This window comes from Trachypithecus francoisi, unplaced genomic scaffold, assembly GCF_009764315.1.
Source record: "Trachypithecus francoisi isolate TF-2019V2 unplaced genomic scaffold, Tfra_2.0 Lachesis_group11, whole genome shotgun sequence".
Classification (NCBI taxonomy): domain Eukaryota; kingdom Metazoa; phylum Chordata; class Mammalia; order Primates; family Cercopithecidae; genus Trachypithecus; species Trachypithecus francoisi.
Window position 1 is genome coordinate 97,871,450 of NW_022681456.1, and position 20,935 is coordinate 97,892,384.

At 36.0% G+C, this 20,935-nt stretch overlaps 1 protein-coding gene across 1 annotated transcript in view; it reads left to right on the top strand.

Moving 5' to 3' along the window:
• SYT10 (synaptotagmin 10) overlaps positions 1-20,935 on the top strand; it is a 65,372-nt gene that overhangs the window by 30,766 nt on the left and 13,671 nt on the right. The window contains exon 3 of the mRNA XM_033223560.1: positions 39-606. Coding sequence (XP_033079451.1) covers positions 39-606 — 568 coding nt within the window. The remainder of the gene's footprint in view (positions 1-38; positions 607-20,935) is intronic.

Below are 20,935 nucleotides of genomic sequence, written 5' to 3' on the forward strand. Positions count from 1 at the left end.
CTCCCTCAATGATTTTGTGTATATGTGTGTGTGTTCAGCCACAATTCCTTCCGAAGACACCTACCGAGGCAAATGCAGGTTTCCAGTGTTGATTTTAGCATGGGCACGGAACCTGTTTTACAAAGAGGAGAAACAACAACCAGCATTGGGAGGATAAAGCCAGAACTCTACAAACAGAGATCAGTTGACTCTGAGGGCAACCAAAAAGAAGATGTCAAAACCTGTGGGAAACTTAACTTTACCCTCCAGTATGATTATGAAAATGAACTTCTAGTTGTTAAAATTATCAAAGCCTTAGATCTCCCTGCTAAAGACTTCACAGGAACTTCTGACCCTTATGTGAAGATGTATCTCCTTCCAGACAGGAAAAAGAAATTTCAGACCCGCGTGCACAGAAAGACTTTAAATCCTGTATTTGATGAAACTTTTCAATTTCCTGTAGCGTACGATCAACTAAGCAACCGAAAACTACATTTCAGTGTATATGATTTTGACAGATTTTCTAGACATGACATGATTGGGGAAGTGATTCTTGATAATTTGTTTGAAGTCTCTGATCTCTCCAGGGAAGCCACAGTATGGAAAGATATTCATTGTGCTACCACAGTAAGTAGTAATTCCACCAATGTATTGTTTTTTATTTGACTTACAGTGATACGTGAGTAATTATTACCCAAATTATTGGGATAAGTCTTATAGAGTTATGGAATTTATGTCTAAGATCCTACAAAGGTAAGATTTCATTTCTACTAATAATAATTCAGTCACCTAATGCTGAATATATTGGTAACCCTAGTGATTGTGTAAATAAAAAACCAGCTCTTATAAATTAACAGAACTTGTAGACTATTTCTCCTTTAAAATATTTATCTGTAATATAAATATCCTATCTACAGCACCCAGTTTCCTCATAGTTAGTATTGGTTTTCATTATTTAAGATAATTTTGTTAATTTCATTATTTTAGAAATTATTTCACTCTTTAAGAATAATGACTTCATTATTTAAGATAATTCATCAAATCAAACCTAAAATGTACTTTGATGCTATTTGAAAAGTCCTTGATTTGATATGAAACAGCCCATTACTTCAGAAGCTTTCATAGAATACACACAATTACAATATATGAAATGATCAATGATCAAGAAGTAATCATTGTTTACATTAAAACTTTTCTTTTTCATTACAAAATACTTTTTCTGATTATAAAATAATACCAACTTCAGTACTGAAAATTTTATAAACAGAGTAAAAACACATAGCATAAAATTAAAATAATCTACAGTGCTACCAATTATATATAATATTTTGGCATATTGCTTTCCAACTTTTTGCTATGCGTATTTTAGAATATTAAGAACATACCAAGCTTAATTTTTTTCACACCGATTTTCTTTTATTCTATATTCATTTTAGCACATGATGTTGAAATACATGATCCATTTACTTAACCATTTTCTTACTGTTAGACACTTAAGTTAGGCATAAATTTTGTTATATGAAAAATTGTGGGTTTTTTTGTAAATCTGTTTTTTTCAAGATTATTTTTCCGGTATAGAATTATAGATGTGGAACTAGAGAAGTGATCTCTTAAGGTAGATTGCTTGCTTTAGTTTATTAGCTTTTAAATGGGGACATTTAATTTTTTACCATCAGGTTGTTTTTACATATTTACCATCTTTTGTTTGAGTTGTAATACATCTTATAAGTTTAAAGCGTTGAAGTTTTGAACAGAGACAAGGGATTATTTAAAACATAAGGATACTTTTTTTATTCAGAATAGCTCCTTTTGTGTTTTTCCAGTTATGAATGTTTTACTAATTACAATCAGTATGTGGGATAATTATATTGTCATTGTAAATTATGTGGATAAATTAATTTGAAAATTTATGCTGCCAGTTCAATGTTGTATTCCAGCATCATAACATTTTTAGTTGTTGAATTCTTGTGTCATAATCTCTATTGTGATATCTATTAGGGAACAAAGAAGGAATTTTCAAAGTGGATCATATTTCAAATGCACAGTGGGGCTCTTTTGATTTCACATTTGTGTTCATTTTGTTACCTATATTCCCACAGGGAAAACATGATGAATACTGATTTTTATTGTTTTTAAAAATAACACCTTCTAGAATTCTACAAATGCAGATGGCAGTTAATTGTTAGATTATTTCTCTTGATTCCTCAGTCTTATTATTACTTTTTATTTATTCAACAAATATTTACTGAGTACCTATTTATGTTTGGCATGCTCTAAGTACTAAGGTTGCAAAAAACACATTTTTTTATTAAAAAGTGAAGTATGTTCTGTACATATATTCAGGCTCAGAGGTATATAATCTGCCAATAAAATCTAAAAATTAGTATAATCGACTAGGAGATTGATAGTGAATTTTTTTTTTTTTTTTTTTTTAACATTCATACGTTTTCCAAACTGGTTCTACTTAGAAAAAAGTAGGATTCCTTGTGGAAACTTTAGTTTCTCATAGCCAATAATATTTATTCATTGTTTGTTAATATTAATAAATTACTTAAGTTTATTTTCAGCTCTCCCATATGGCTTGAATGTTAGTTTTTACTTCTGTTATAAAAATTACCAAATTTATGTTACACAAACATTTTACAATTTGGTTAGAAATCTTTTATAATTTGGTTAGAAATACAGTTTGGTTAGAAATTACCACAAATTTAGTCTTACACAAACATTTTACAGTTTGGTTAGAAACCTGACATGGGGCCAGGTGCGGTGGCTCATGCCTGTAATCCCCAACACCTTGAGAGGCTGAGGTGGGTGGATCACGAGGTCAAGAGTTCAAGACCAGCCTGGCCAGCGTGGTGAAACTCCATCTCTACTAAAAATACAAAAAATTAGCCAGATATGGTGTCACATGCCTGTAATCCCCGCTACTCGGGAGACTGAAGCAGGAGAATTGCTTGAACCTGGGAGGCGGAGGTTGCAGTGAGCTGAGATCGAGGCCACTGCACTCCAGCATGGGCGACAGAGCAAGACTCTGTCTCAAAAAAAAAATAAAAATAAGAATCTGACATGGACCTTACTAACTCAAATAAAATGAATGTGGTTGACAGGGCTGCATTCTTTTCTGGAGGCTCTTAGGGAGACCCATTTTCTTGCTTTTTCCTGATTCTAGAGGCTACAGGCATTCATTGCCTTATATTGGGCCCCAGTGGGTAATCTAGGAAAATCTCCCCATCTCAAAGTCCATAATCTTAATCACATCCACAAAGCCCCTTTTGCCATTTAAGTAACATTATTCACGGATTCCAGGAATTAGGGGATGCCCATCTTTGGGGCTACCTTTATTCCACCTGCCACCTCTGCAGACATTCTCATTTCTGAATTCTGAATATAAAAAGTTGGCAGAAAATAAAACGCATTTTTAGATTATTCTAATAAAAGAGCATTCTCCTTTAACTAGAACATTGAACCACACATTGTTCGGAATATTGCTTCTGGATTTTTGTTTGGAAATATAGTAATGAAACCTGAATTTCTAGATTATGTGGTCAAATATTATGGTTAGGGTAGTATTTAATTAAAATTTCTGTTCAGCCTTTGAAAAATAATTAAGCAATGTTACATCTTCTTATTAGTAAAAAGGAAAAAAAATGATGCAGGTGGAAATTTCATTAAGAAACTTTCTTTTTCTATTCACACATCATTAATTTTTAAGAATTTCATGCAGAAATTATTGAGTCTTCTAGAAGAATGGAGAATAAGAGGAAAGAAATAAAAAGCAATCTAGGATATGCTCTCACTTGTTTAAGTCTTGTGGAAACCTACAAAGGCAAATCAAACTGTGCAGACACAGATATAAAAGAGTTTATGTAGCAAATAAAATAAATACTGGATTAAAAGACTATTGGCTGGGCACGATGGCTCATGCCTGTAACCCCAGCACTCTGGGATGCCAAGGTGGGTGGATCACCTGAGGTCAGGATTTTGAGACCAGCCTGGCTAACATGGTGAGTGAAACCCCGTCTCCACTAAAAATAAAAAATTAGTTGGGCATGGTGGCACGCAGCTGTAGTCCCAGCTATTTGGGAGGCTGAGGCAGGAGAATCATTTGAACTGGGAGGGGGAGGCTACAGTGAACCAAGATGGTGCCACTGCATGCCAGCCTGGGCAGCAGAGTGAATCTCTGCTTCAAACAAACAAAAAAAAAACTATCAGATTAAAAGATAATGATGACAAATATAAATATTCTTATAATTCTTATAACTGTGTAATTGTAAGAACTCATAACTAAAGTTTTTTTTGAAATAGTCATTTATGAGATTTTTAAAGAGTGCCCTTATATAATTGCAAATCTCCAATTTAATTTAAACCAAAATTTACTGGGGAAAAAAATACCATTTTGCTATCAGTTTGAAAAGCACTAGCTGGTGTATCTAATTTTTTATGATTCTTCTTAGAATCATTAAGACTTGCTTTATTATCATATTGTTGTAAATGCCATGGCTGTCTTTTTCCTTCTTCATGCTAATTATATAATTATATCTCATAATTGTTGCAGAGAAGACTGTGAAAATCAGACCTAGCGGCTTTTGTGATTGTTGTTTTTAAGGGTCTTAAGTGTCGCATTCCCACAAATTTTCATCACAGAGTCTCTATCATATGTTTTTCCACAGGTGCAAAGGCCTGTCCAAGGCCTTATCCAAAAAAATCTTCCTAGAACAGTTCATCCCCCAAAATTTTCTGTTCTACAGCATTTGATTCAAATAACTTTAATTTGATTAAATATTTACTGAGAACTTTCTATGAACGAAGTTTATATTTAGTTCTAAAACTGAAAGAAAGACTAGTAAAATACAAGTTTTACTCAAGGACTTTAATAAAGGAGACAAACAGCAAGGAAATAAAGTATATGCCTCAGTGTAAATTATTATATAACCATTTCCTGATAGCCTCCACAAATGTGGTCTTGTCTACACACACACTTTTTGGTACTGACTGTATCCCATATGAAAATATTTCAGATTGCCTTTCCATGATGATAGAATTCTGAAGAAAAAGTTGAGTGATTCTCAAAGAAAAAAACAGCATGAAGAAAAGGAAATAAACAAGACTGTAACATGTTTTCAGGGGACAGAAAAGTAAAGTGTGAATATGAAATGAAGAGACTAAAGGGAACCCAAACCAAAATGTTATATTTTATCTATAATCAAGAGGACATTTAATGTCACAGGAGTTTCTATTTATTCTGTTTTTTATTAGAAGAGTGAAATCAGTGAAGCCATTACTTCATATGGCAACCCGTGTGTACAATGGATCAGAGTGGGAGATTGTGAAATGTGGTGCTCAGTAGGAATGTAACACAGACTAGATGAGATGAGCAAAGCCTGATTGAGGCTGGTAGCAACGAGAATGGAAAGAAGCTAATATATGCTAATGAAAGCATTGTCTGCTTCACTTATTTAAACATTCTGCAGGTGTTTGTCTTATGTCTGCCACTAGTCTCTGAGCTTCTGGAAAGCAGAAATCATCTTGTATATCTCTTGCATCCCTTACATAATATGAGCCCTTAGTGGTTAATGAATAAATGCTTTTTGAATAAATAACGTAGCAAATTTTCATATGGGGTTAAGTGTAGAGTTGTATAAATACAGATCTGCCACTACCAGAGGAGAAAACAATGCAATGTTGTACCCTCTTGATTACAAGCAAACAAGGATATGCTTAGGTATACTTTGTTAATGTTAGCTACTTTTTGCAGACAAATTCTTTTTAATATTCAGGATATGGCACCCATATATATATGAAATAAAGCAGGAACATTTTAAATTTATTAACAAAAATGGTATCAGGTTGAAACAAGAGGCACATATTTCATATTTGTGATTTCATTAATAAATTATATAAGAAGGATTAATATTTTTCAGGAAGTAGCAATTGTTTTGAAGTTTGATATTGACAAAAGAAACAATAAAGGTGAATCTTCATTCTGTGCAAAATTTTCATTTTCACTTTAGCAATCATCCTACTATATATCACAAATCTGGCAAGCCAACCACCTTTAATACTAGCATAGAAACATCTCCAGCATGGGGAATAATATTAAAAAACATGTGTACCCTATGCTGCTATTTCTGAAATGTAAAGGAAAAATATATATTCATATTCAGTTATATATACAAAAAAAAATCTATGTAAAGACATACAAGAATTTAGTAGTAGGAGTTAGCTATTGGCAACCAGATAGAATGAATATATGGCAGTAACTGGATGAATGACTACAGAAAAAGAATTATTTGCAGTATGTTGCTTTATATACATTTTATATTTAAGCTATTATGCATAATATTATTGAAACGTTGAATTTTTTTAAAATGTCAATCACTATAAAGAATATTTTCCTTTTTTCTGAGACAGAGTCTCGCTCTATCCCTCAGGCTGAAGTGTAGTGGTGTGGTCTCAGCTCACTGCAACCTCCACCTCCCCAGGTTCCAGCAACTGTCCTGCCTCAGCCTCCCAAGTAGCTGGTATTACAGGCGTGTGCCACCATGCCCAGCTAGTTTTTGTATTTTCAGTAGAGACGGGGTTTTACCATGTTGACCAGGCTGGTCTCAAACTCCTGACCTCAGGTAATCTGCCCACCTCAGCCTCCCAAAGTGCTGGGATTACAGGCGTGAGCCACCACAGCCAACCAAGACTAATGTATTTGGAATATTTGAATGTAGTTTTCCTGTGCATACTCAAGAAGCCATTGAAAAGATAGGTAGACAAGGAAAAGATTTCCTTTTTTTTGAACAGAACTACCTTCATTTGCATATTTATTTACTTACCTATTCAATGAAATTTTCTTTTTGCACCAACTGTGTTCTACACACTTTAAAATTCTTGCAAGTAAGGAAGTTGCTTGTGTATATCACATTGACCTGATTACAGGTATAAAATGTTTGAATCTATTATATTCTAACTAAGCGTCTGTCAGGTATTGTTTGAAAGAGTAGACCTTGACAGGACAAGTACAAAGGAACTGTTGTATTCATTGTATCAGCCATTCAGAGTACTGGATGCACCTGCTGAGTTTCAGTTTGAAATAACATATTTTATTACACATTACTAAAATTTTTTAATATTTAAAATTCTTTTTAATATAGAGATGTCTTTTTAATTCTACCCTCAATCATCCTGGATCAATCATAGGATCAGAAGAATACTATATATTTTTCGCATTTAGCTATCAATGAATTGCCTTCCAAAGTTCATTAACATGAAATATGTGTCAGCTAAGAACATTTTAAAGAGTGGTGAAATTCCAGTTTTATTTTAAGGAAAAGAGTATGATGGAAAGTGGGGCAGTAGGAAGCAAACCTTTCTAGTCAGGGGCTATCTGTCTTACCAGGTCTCCTGGGGTGTAACAGACAGTATTGTAGCTATTGACCTGCAGGTTGGGACGATGAACCCACATCTGCTCCTCTATGAACATTCCTAGTTTTCTGTTTCATCTCTGCAATAAACCTGGCCTTGGTGTGTCACAGATTACATATCTGCTTATGGGCCACCGGTAACTGATGATAGATTAACTCAAATGATGCAAGTAAATTCCATGAACCTGTATGTACGGTCTTTTATTTTGCTAGAATTGATGGGAAGTATCTATGTTAATTTAAAATTAAATTTAACTTCAGTTTAAAAATAGTAGAGTCCTTCATATACTATCATAAGACCATGGGAGTTCAGTTCCCAAAGTATGATTTTTCTTGGCCTTAACATCTGCCTAACTCAGCCAGCCTACTTAAAGGAGCTTTGTCTCATGAGTGATATTAAATAAATCGTCATAATTTATTATGTTATTTTCATGTTAGATCACATCTATGCACATTTAGAGAACAAGCTTTTGTTGTCTGATCAATGTGTTTTGACTACTTTTACTTTCATGGGAAAGATCGCAGGTAAGTGGCTATGAAATAGCCCACAACAATTATTATATTAGCCTTTTATTAGCAGTTTAAACAGCAGCTTCCTGTAACATTGATTACAGGCTTCTGTTTTACAAAACAAAAAAGTCAAAGTTAATGCAAATCTGAACTTAAATTTGTGCCACCAGTTTTAAATGTAATTCAGCAGTGATGCCATACTTTTTAGATAAATCTAGAATTGCTGGGTAAGCACTGTATGATATTCAGACGCATTGGAAGGGTGTCATTCAAAAATGAGTATCAAGCAGCCACTTAAGGAATAGCTCCCAACCATATTTTAGTCATAATATTTGGGGTTGTTTGAAAAACAAAAGGATGGTTTTTGCCTAAATTCATCATATCTACATAATTTCCCATTTAAATTCCTACATAGTTGTACTGGTAAATATTATAACTCCCATCGAGCTTCCCCACTATATCCTTGGGACTATCCCTTTCTCTGTGTCTGTAGTTAGAGGCAATGTAGCCTCTAAGTGCTTAATGAAGCACTGGAGTCTCTGTAACAAACCCACATTGCTTTATATTCCTGCTGTGTCACTTATCTGTGTATGGCTTGACCAAGTTACTAAATCTCTTTAAGTATTAATTATAGTATCTGTAAAATGGGAATTATGGGAAGGCTAACCATAGTTTGTTGTTAGGACTAAGTAACATAAGTGATCAGCACAGTCGGATATTTGTAAGTGTTCCATATATGCCATAAGATGTATTTTATGGTGGGTTTTTGGTGGTTGTTTAGGTAGCATCATATTAAATAGGAGTAAAGACCTTGATACTAAAACTTATAGTAATATCATGAGGGATAGTTTTAGGTCTTATATTTTTCTATTCAAGTCGGAAAGTTTTGAGTTAGAGCTCCTTTACATCTTTTTAGTTACTGTGTGCTGTGATTCAGTGAGTAGACACTATTGCTGCTTTTTATAATATATGATGTATATACTTATAATGCCATCTGGCCTGGACCTCATATCCTACCTGGAGACAGTATCTCAATTATTTTTCACACATTCATTGAGGATTTTGGCATCTTCATTTCTCTCCACTTCCACTCCAGGTATCACCCTCCTGAGCACCATATTCCACTGCCTATCCTTCCTATCCCTTCTGATTTCTGACTCTACCTATTCTTTATGAACTGGCAGTTAGTTCTAACTTTCCCTACTCATTTCCACCACTCTCCTATGTGACTTCTCTGCATCAATTTCACCTCACTCAAAGCAATATGTTTCCAGGCCCGCAAGCTTTCTTACTGACTGATACCTCTGCCTGAAATGTCCATTGTCCCTGTTTCTGCCTGGGAAGCCTCACTCATCTTTTCATTTTCAATTCAGATTCATATTCTGAGAATCAGACTTCTCCCAAGGAAGAGGGCTCTTTGGGCTTCTTCCTAAGGGAAGAGGGCTCTCTTCCCTTTCCGTTAGGCACTTTGTTCCCTCTTTGTTCCCTCACCAGTCTGCATCTTATAAAACCTCAGAAGCTGAAGATGCTGGATATCTCCTAGGTGTGTCTTTAGGTTCAGTGTCTGCTGTTCTCCACCTTGTTGGTGCCTCAAAAGGCTGGTTGATTTGGTTCAGACTTTCTGTCCTGAGGCAAGAGTCTCTGCCTTCTGGCAAGAAATATTAAAGCGGAAGAATGACCTTGGGAAATATATTTCTGTCCATTGCTCTCTTCCCCTGCAAGAAAACCTCAGGCTGTCTCTGCCCTTCATCTGAGGGTACGGTTTTTCTCAAAGCAGGCTTTTCTTCTGACTACTTTCTGAATCCAGGTAACTGTCCCCACTTGCTCTTTAAGTGCTACTGGTCATGACAACCTCTGCTGTTACCACTCCAGGGTAGCTGTCTCTTGTGGTTCCTCCTCCCAGCTCACATCTCTGTGACTAGCCCTTCATGAAGCCCTCTGGAATTACTCTGATTTGTGTGTGCCATCTGTTTCCCGCTGAATCTCTCACTGATACTCTAAAGAAAGAAAATGTTTCCTAATTACAAACAGGTTAATTACCTATAACCTTTCTGGACCATGCTGTGTATCTGACTGTACGTCTACATGCTCATTACCTTAGGAGCAATCAAATTTGTCCTGTAAAGGCTGATGATAAGACAAGGCTTCAACCACAGAAAGTAAGAAAGAGCCATGATCATTGCTAAAACATTCTACTCCTTATTACATAAAGAACTTCAAAGGATCTCCTTAAATGTGGAATTCTGGGCCTAGCGCAGTGCTTCATGCCTGTAATCCCAGCACTTTGGGAGGCCGAGGCAGGTGGATCCCGAGGTCAAGAGATTGAGACCATCCTGGTCAACATGGTGAAACCTCTTCTCTACTAGTTCCAGCTATTTGGGAAGCTGAGGCAGGAGAATTGCGTGAACCCAGGAGGCAGAGGTTGCAGTGAGCCAAGATCACACCACTACACTCCAGCCTGGCGACAGAGCGAGACTCCATCTCAAAAAAAAAAAAAAAAAAAACAAAAGTGGAATTCCACATTTCATTGCAATTGAAAAAGTAAGAATTTATGCCTCTTAAAATTAAGATTTCAGACACAGATATACATCATTTATTTAAAATAGCCTGGAAAAATAGCTCTCTATGTTAATTTCATGGGTTCCAAAACATATTTTTATGTTCCCAGTTTATCTTAGAAATTTAAAATATAAATACTTATAAAATACCACAGATGTTTCTGCTTTTTAGAGTATTCTGAATGTAAATTATCCTTTTATTAACAGTCGTGATCTTTATGACCATTAACTATATAAATTTAAAAAGCAGATTTTCATTTCTGTCCAATGCTCTCTTATATTTAAAATATCTCATGTCTATTTTAAGTTTGCACGCTTCCTGCTTTCCTTACTGCTCCAATTCATTGCTTTCAGGTTGAATAATCAAATACCCAAATTATATAATTATATATAAATAAGATCAATATCTTAAATAATGACCTGAGATCTTGCTGTCAGAGTAAAGTACATAAGATTTGTAATAGGTCAGAAGTCTTTTCATACTACCTTAAAAGTTCATGGGCATATTCTGGGCAGAATTTTGAGAGTCTTATGTTTAGATCATATAATCATTATTTTAGAATTGGTAGAGAGTCCACGTTTAATCCTTTCTTTTTATAGTTTAGAAAACTGAAGCCCAAGGATGTTAAGAAAATAATTTAAATTCACAAAGCTGATTAGCAGAAGAGCCAGAACTAGGTTTTAAATCTTTAATTCCTAGTTCAGTTGTTCACCCTGAATGATATTAGAGTTTTACCATACTTGAAATGTAGTAAAGAGAAAGGAAAAGAAATGAATTTTTTTGTGAAACACGGAAGTTCAACTATTGGCTTACAGAATTGGAATCGCTAAAATTAATATAGTTTGAATTACAGAAGTTTGTAACATAATATTTGTGGCAAAAACGTATGCATAAGGCCTTTAAAACTTGTAATCCTGTCAAATCTGTCTTGTAAAACTGTGATTGATATGCATAGAGAACTAAGCAATGCTTCTCTTTGCCTTGTTTTAAAAATCAATTGGAGTCAATATTATTTCAGAAAATATCCAGGTAATTTTTCTCTCTTAGATGGAATTAACAAAAAAATGCATATTTGGGTTATTATTCTATCAGCTGTGTCCTGGTATATTTTAATGTTTGAAGGTTGCAGGAAATAAAGAGAAGCTATTTAGCTCCCTAATGCTCCAGCAGCATAGCTGGGCCTGTTACAAGTTCTAGGAATTTAATGTGGTTCCAAAGATACTGTTTAAAGTTGTTCTATTTCTCCTTTGCATTTAACCAGTGTAATTATTAGTTATTAACACACTCTTATATAGTGACAAGAATATGCAGATTTTTTTAAATGTAAATGTTCAGAATAATTCTTCTCCTTTTCTATAACAGAGTGCAGTAAGGAGTTTGCTATCAATTAAGTATCTGATTTTCTAATTTCTAAAAAAAATTTTGGTACTTTATCTGCTGACTTTGCAATCTAAGACCACAAAAACAATTTGGTTTTTCTGGCCACTAAAATTGTAGGCACCATTTCTATTAGGTAAAGCCACAGAGTGAAGCAGGAAAGTACAGGAGTTAAAATGCTAATGAGTATACTTTCATTAGAATCCTGGGGTGGTTACCTTTAGCTGTATCACTTAGAATAAGTTGCTGAACATTTCTGAAATTGTTTCTTCATCCACCAAAAGAGATTTATAATAATATCAACCCAACAAGAATATTTTGAAAGTAAAATTAGATGATAAATGTAAAATATTTGTAAAATTTAAAGTTTCTAGTTGTCAGTTATCCCTGACATGCTACCATGCTGCACACAAAGAAAACACCTTGTTATCCACTCAACTGCTGATATCCCAGCTACTTCTACATCCTAAAGTTCTTGCCCTAATATTTAGATTTCTTAAATGTATTACCCTCATATTTTGAAAAAATGAATGAGAGATACTGATGCCTTAACTCTTTTCCTAAATCTTAAAAATAGAACAAAATGTGACAATATTATTCAAGACTATGCCATGACATATATTGCATTAAGTCCTGCACATTTAATTCAGTAAACCAGAGACCTTACTGACTGGATATCCATTTTATTCATGCTTTTACAGTGCTTTTAGATTTTTCAATATCTACTGTCTCGCATCCTATGGTAAGTAAAAGGAAGCTGGCACCTATCAAATACCAGTCTACAGAAAAATGTAGATAACTGGACACAGAAAATTGTGCCCAAACACACTGTTATCATAACAAGTAGACTGCATCTGTTTATATAGAGAGGAGCAAGGCTCTTACCCCCATCAACCCAGCAAACTTTTGTTTAGTTCTCCTGTTTACCAAACACTCTTCCCAGCGTCTCAGGACATAAAGTGTTCCTTTTCTAGAAGGCCAACATTCCAGAAAAGAAGACAGAAAATAATGAAGCAAATATACAATATGCACATGAATGAAGGCATGTACTATATGAAACATGAGGCAGGGTAGGAAGTAGGCAGTGGTAGTAGAGTGGAGGTCACCCTAGATAGAGTGCTCAGATAAGAACTCTCAGATGGGAGTGATGGGAGATGAAATCAGAGAGATAGTCGAGCGTCAGGTCATCTAGAGTCTTCAGGCCGTGGAAAGAGCTTTGGGTTTTATTCTGAGTTACGTTTGAGGCCATTGATGGCTTTTGTTGAGAAGTGAACCATAGACTCCCTTAGAATCAATACGATCTCTGGCTATTATGTGGAGAATAAGCTTTGAGAGCCAGAAGTGGAACAATGTCAATCAATTCTCTAAAACAGTGAAGTCAAGTTCATCCAGTCTAGGTGTCTATATACAGCAATACTTACGGGGACTCCTTTAATTAAGAATTTTGTAAATATATTTAAAAGCATCAAACACTCTAAGGAGAGTTGTATATAGTTTATTGCACAGGTTTTCATGCCCCTATTTAAATGATGATGGAAGTTTGAGAATAAGTCTCTGTTTTTTTGCACCAATAAGCTTATGATTATCTCTTATCCAGTATGATGAAGGGAAGAGTTGTTATGAAATTTGTATCCTCTTTTTGTGTCTCAAGTTGCTCTTGTCTCAGTATCTATGTGGGGCTATTCCCTCCTACTTCACTGTCTTCATTACACAGCTAATTTTGAGACTTGATTAGTTAAATAAAGGAAGGATTGTTTTAAGGCCTCAGCTCTGTCACTTTGTGGCTCCTGATAGCTGCAGTCCTTGGTTATGTTGGATAGGACAAGAGCTAAACCATTCTGGCATATATGAGGTTGGTGCAAAAGTAATTGCAGCTTTTGCAATTTTCTTTAGTGGCAGAAACCACAATTATTTTTGCACCAAACTAGTAGTTGTTTCCCATTTGGAAGGGAACTGAACATGGATCTCCCATTGAGCAGTGACATGGGCACTCTTAAACAGTGTCGTGGCAATAGTAGCTCTGGGTGGTTGCTGTTAATCGCTTAATGTCCAGAGGGGTTTTGTAATTATCCTGTCTCTAACACAGCCATGTTCTCTGCCCCGTTCCTGCCCTGACCTCAGCTATGCTTCACCTGGATTTAGTGCCATGGCCAAGCACAATGCTTAAGATTATGTGCTTAGTATAAAATTCATTGCTTCTTTCATGCAGAAATACAAGGAAGTCCTGCTGAAAGGCACCTGGTGAGCATTTTCTTTATCTTCAAGTAGAGAAGGCAGAAAAGAGTGAATAATGAAAATATGATGTAAAAATCCAGGAATCTCACTAGGTTTTGTGATAGAAGTCTCCTTTTCCTGTTTCTTCCCTGAACTCTATGGAACACAATGAAACCTGATTGAATCAGAATCACTGGGAGGAAGACGAAAGGCAGGGAGGGCATGTTGTCCAAAAATTGTGGTTCTTTGAAAGAAAAAGAGCAAGTGGGCTAGAAACTGGAAAAGGATTACAATGATAATCACATTTCCTAATTGTACTCCATCAAATTGCCTCTTCCTCCCTCCCATTTGCCATCTTTAGTCACTAGACTGCATGTGCTGGCTGGTTGGGAGAAATTACCAGATATGTAAGGAAAAAGAGCAATTTACAGACCTTAGGGGTGCATTTGATTCTGAAATTTTAGTGTGCTATAGAATTATAGCAAACGTAATCCCATATCACACAAGACTAGAGAGATCTATAGAGAAATAAGGTCCAATAAAGCTAATAGATAAGTATCCTCTAACTGTAGCTCCCCAAATCTTGCATGTATCTTTAAATAGTTCAAAACTATTATGACTGGTTTATTGTATTCTCAAGGTCATCCTGTGTGGGCAAGCACTTGCACAATTGTAGAAAATTTCATTCACACAAACCACAACACCCGTAAAAAGTGTCTTTGTCACTTGTTTTCTAGTTGCCGGTAACTTTCACTCCTTCAAGCAGTAGATGCCTCTCCTGCAACTAACAGAAGTCATGACCTGGCCTGATACCTTATTATTTATTTACTCATTTAGTAAGCTTTTGAATGAACATTCACCTTATGCTAATCACTGACCTCAGAAACATGGTTTTGAGCAAAAAAAAAAAAGTCGTATGTTTTCTGGCACCTACTGTGTGTCAGGCTGCAAACTGCAGTCTGACATATATTATCTTTGTGTATTTTCCCTTTTAAATATAACTGCAACCCCTCCACGTAATTGTTATTAGCCATAAAAATGGATCTCATCCTGACTGCAGAGGTGATTTGATTATGTGCTCCTGAGGAGAGGCCATTTCGAATAAGGCCACTGTGTTGCCATTCAAATCATAGTCTGGCATTGCCAGAGCCAATGTTTGGCCTTCTGGTCATCACTGAGCACTCTAAGCCTCCCCTCACAGCCTTCTTATAAGCTGACCCCTCTGTTTTTAATTACCTTTGCCTTTACTCATTTTTCAACATTTAGATTGTCACCCACCTCTAATGCCCTCCTCGATCGTCGTGCAAAGAATCAAATATCTTTCATCACTGTTCCCATAATTAAAATCCAAGTATCTCTCTAGAAAACATTTACAACACAAGATAAATTAAATTAAATTAAAAAATAAGCAGCCGGGTGGTGGCTCATGCCTGTAATCCTAGCAGTTTAGGAGGCCCAAGGTGGGCAGATCACCTGAAGTCAGGAGTTCAAAACCAGTCTGGCCAACATGGCGAAACCCCGTCTCTACCAAAAATACAAAAATTTCCTGGATGTGGTGGCATGTGCCTATAATCCCAGCTACTCAGGAGGCTGAGGTGGGAGAATTGCTTGAACCCAGGAGGCAGAAGTTGCAGTGAGCCAAGCTCTTGCCACCGCATTCCAGCCTGGGCAACAGAGGGAGACTCCATCTCAAAAATAAATAAATAAATAAGTAATTTAAAATTATGCAGACCTGTGTTACCATTAAAGCTTGTCCCCTAATTAATCCCTAATTAATTGTACGGTGTTCTTCAAGGTTAAGCAACTTGTCCGAAATCACATATAAGCCCTGGGAGGAGAAAAATTTTGTCTTAGTCATCAGTGTTTCTTCAATGCCTAGAAGAGTGCCTGGCATTATTTATGCACTCAGTAAACATGACCGTGCTAATGAATGAATGAAAGTTTAGAGACTGACCAGACATTGTGTGTGTGTGCATACACATACATATATACATACATATATATATGTTTACACCAGGCACTTTACATGTTTGATATCGACCTTACAAGTTACTTATTTTATATATATGGAGGGCAGAGGTTTTGGGTTGTGGGAGCAAAACAAAAAATTTGTAAGATGAAGGCAGAAAAAAAATGTAGAGACCATATTAGTAGGGACCACATGTGTCATATCAAATAGTTTGGACTTTGTATTGTATCCTCTGTGTGTTCCGCACGCATCAGATAATCCTCTTGAGAATTTTAGTGGAGCCGGAAGATAATATAAATGACATCGCACGTTTATTATCCTGTATGGCCTTTCCTCATGAATCCCCAACTAGATCAAGCCTGATACTCTCAGCCTTGAGGATTGGATACTTCCTCCTCTAGCATATTATCTGGAAGTTTAAATGATAGCCATTTTTTATGACTACTTGTTCTTGACCTTTAAATTTATCTATTCACACCAAATGATTGTTTGTGGTCTTTCCAAGGAGACTCCACCAGGAGTATAACAAACAGGACCTGAAAGGGCTTGTCCAGACATTCTCGAACGTGCATAAACTATATGTGTTATTTAGTTCTCATTTTTCACCAGTGCTTAAAATTACAGAATTTTAGAGCTGGAAAATAAATTAGCTCATCTCTTTGAGCACCTCATGTTATACCAAGGAAATTGAGGTCAAGTGAGGTTAAGTAGATTGTTCAAGGTTAAATTCCATGATTTTCTCAGGTGAATGAGAAGTGTAGGTCAGGGAGAAATATATTTTACAGTAGTTTGAATCCAATAGATCCACTCTGGGTCTGTATTTTGTTGTAGCTTATTTTGTGGGCAGATGAATGAAGGACTAGTAACTTGACGAAGAAGCTCATTTGATCTAGTTCTACATCTCACTTTTAACAGTGTGAAGAAAACCATCTGTTTTCTTACCACCAAGGAAATGTGGACGACAGGCTGCGTTTAAGGTGCTAAGTTGATGTGATGACTGCTATCACCATAGCAACCAATTGTTTGTTTAGTTTTTTTAATACATGTTAATGATTCTAACTTCCTAATATATCACTGAATTCAAACTTTTCCTCAGCCAACATCTTCCCACACCAACTTTACTTCAATGACCTCTCTCTCTCTCATGTCTTTTTTCATTCTAATCTAGCCTACTCAAGATAAAGAAAATTTTTTTCAAATATTATTTTCATTAACATCATTATTGTTTTTGAGTACCTGTTTACACTAGGCACTTTACATGTTTGATATCTACTTTGTAAGTTACTTATTATTGTCTCCATTTTGTCTGTAATTAAACTCAAGCTCAGAGAAGTCAAGTATTTTTGCCATGTACTTTGGAATAGAACATGGAAGATTTGTTATTTTTAACTCCAGTTTTTTTGACCCAGGAATCTGTGCCCTTTCCACTCTGCCAAGCTCCCACACTTTCATGTCACCAACACCTTGGTAACCCTATTGCCCAGAGAAGACATCAAACAACTACATCAAGCTTAACCCTCCTCCAACATGTTTCCAAACTCCGTATTTCTCAATGCATACTGACCATTTTTACTTCTGAGTATAATCACAGTACTCACATACAACTTTATTCCTCATTACCCTGTGAAATCCCATCTGGTTAATTCTTCAAGTCCAACCTAATGATTATTGCCCTCCAGGAATACTTCTCTTGGTTCATAGACCTTCTAGTTATGGAGCCTTTAATCTCCCTTCTCTCCATCTCTTACACTCCATTGCTACAGCTTGATTTTACTATTAGTCCTGTAATAGGATGTGCAATGCAAATATTTGCATGTCAATTTGTCTTTCCAGTGACTTTTATTTTTATTTTGGAAAAAGACTACAGGGAAAACACTGTATAACTGTGACTCGGTCTGTGAGGTTGACTAGCCAATCATCAAAAAATGGTCTTTATCTACCCAGCTCCATTTTGGTGGAGCCAGCATGAAGAAATGAAATTTATAACCTCTAAACCAGCTTCAGTGTTACCCTTTTTTCATATGCCCCTTTTCCAAGTAGGAACTCTGAAGATTATTATTGTGATTGTTCAGCCAGATAAATTAATGTGTATGAGAATGGAATAAAAATCTTCTTACCCAAAATAAATTTTATGGAACACTGCATCCTAGACTTTGTAATAGGCTTTCAAATGGTTATTTGCCCCAAAATACAAGAATTCTTCAGAGGTTGATATGGAAAACTCATGTTTATATAAAATTGTAGAAAAATGAGACCACACAATTTTCAGAAACTCAAAGCCTTACTCATTTTGAGCTGAAATATAATACCACTTTAAACATTTTAAGCATTTTTGATAAAAATAATCCTGAAAAATAGTGTACATGTTTCTATTTTCTTGAACAGAACATATAGGATATATTTCCTTACCTTGATGACTCAAGGTCATTACTTTAAATGTTAATTACTGTTCAAGTCTGTAATAAAATATAGAGTTCAAATTCCTGAGGCATTATTATTGTTTAATACCCCTAATACAAAATGATTCCAATTTGCTATTCTTTTTAGAATATCTGCTTTTTGTTTTTAGTAGTTTTGTGTCTTTGTAGCTATTTTTTCTTGCTGTCTGCACTAGACCTACTGCTGTTAATTTCCCCATCTCCACATTGCATGTGTGAGATTGGACCTACAGTAGATTGATATAGCAAGTAAACGTTCTTGCTAAAATTTTGTCTAAAATAATAGCAAATGGGTGTTGAAAAAAGTGATATAAACTCCTTATATAAATAACTTTATTGTATAATTTCCTTATATTTATGCCATATGTTTAGAGACCCTTCAATTTGTTTCTTGGTTCTTGACTGGTCTCTAAAGTGCTTGGATTGTTGGGGATGAGAATGACCTTTTAAACCACAGTGGTATGTGGCAGACAGAAGAGGCGGCCCTTAAGACTCTACCTGTTCGTTGGAGTTGAACTATCAATAAGGGCATAGACTTAGTGGAAGGTAGTGAGAATTAGCTCACATAGTAGCTCAGAGCAGTTACCACATTCTAGAGTTCTGCATTACATATGTTATAGGGCCCTTTTAAGGTCATGCAGCCACTTACCTTCATTAATTTCATCTTCTCATGGTAATCTTTTAGATCACTTCCAGATTTTGAAAGCTTAAGAATATTGATATTTACCTTAGAGAGTACTCTGTCCTTTGCAATATGTTGGCAGTTTGTTCTTTAACATTCACACTTCTTGAAATAAAAAATTAGTTTAATGAAGACTTAAATTTTTGTGCAGTTATTATGTATGCATCCCTTATGTTAATTTTTACCACCCAATTCATTTCAATTTTCTTAAAACTCCTGGCTACATGGAGGTTGAATTTTTTTTTTTTTTTTTTAGATGGAGTCTTGCTCTATTCCCCAGCCTGGAGTGCAGTGGCATGATCTCGACTCACAGCAACCTCTGCCTCCTGGGTTCAAACAATTCTACTGCCTCAGCCTCTTGAGTAGCTGGGATCACAGACATGAGCCACCACACCCAGCTAATTTTTGTATTTTTAGTAGGGACAGGGTTTCCCCATGTTGGCCAGGCTGGTCTCTAACTGATTTTTTTTTTTTTTTTTCGAGATGGAGTCTCACTCTGTTGCCCAGGCTGGAGTGCAGTGGCCCAATCTCGGCTCACTTCAACCTCCACCTCCCGGGTTCAAGCAGTTATCCTGCCTCAGCTTCCTGAGTAGCTGGGACTACAGTTGTGCACCAACACACCTGGCTAGTGTTTTTGTATTTTTACTAGAGACAGGGTTTCACCATTTTGGCCAGGCTGCTCTCAAACTCCTGACCCAAGTGATCAGCCCACCTCAGCCTCCCAAAGTGTTGGGATTATAGGCATGAGCCACCGTGCCAGCTGAGTTTAATATTTAAGTGGAGTTCTTCCTAGTGCTATAGGCATAAAGCCAACCACCTTGTACTAAAGAGCTGCTGGAAGATGCCCCTTAATGATGATCTGTGCTTCAAATTTATTTGGGTTAGTGTTTTGGCCAATCCTCAGTCAAGCTTCTCCATGTTTATCAAATACCTGTTAATAACAGATGGTCAAAATTAACTTACAACTGAATCCATATAAAAGATCTTTAAAAGATGGAACTAAACATAGTGAACTTTCTTTGTTCCAGCTAATAAGCACGTAATGTATCTAGAGGAGTAGAAAAATCCCTTTCACAGATGGTTTAGTGTGTAAAAGTAAAACCATATAAGTCAGACATGTGAAATATGTTTTATCTGTTAATTCCTATAGATTACATTGTGTGCTTTTTTTCCCTCTCTTCATGTGGTTTGTATCCTATTGGAATCTAAGCATTTCGTGCCTGAGACATGTCTCCTATTTTTTTGTTTCTGGCTTCTCCATTACCACCCCCACCATGTTTCTCAGTAGAACTTGGTGTCATGATCTACATTCATTAAGAGATCGTTTATTTGACCAGCTGGCAACAAAATATGCCTACACTTATTTATAGTAACTGAAAAGAGACATACCCAATGAGGGAAAGGGGAATGGCTGTCAGGCGGAAAATTTAAACCCTTAGAGTGAGCCTGAAGAAACAATTGGACGAAGAAGCAGAAAGAGAAACAAGGAGAGAATCAACAGATAAAAATGTCATTCAGACATATTTTCTTAGCCGTTTAAAGCCTACTCACTTCCTTCTCAACTGAGACCTCCAAGGGCCGAACCATGTCATGTCCATCTTGGTGTCTGCAGCACCTACCACTGCGCCTGGCAAATAATGCTCAAAAATTGTTAGATGGTGGCTGGGCGCTGTAGCTCATCCTTGTAACCTTGACACTTTGGGAAGCCAAGGCAGGTGGATCGTTTGAGCCCAGGAGTTCAAGACCAGCCTGGCCAACATGGTAAAACCCTGTCTTTACAAAAAAATACCAAAAT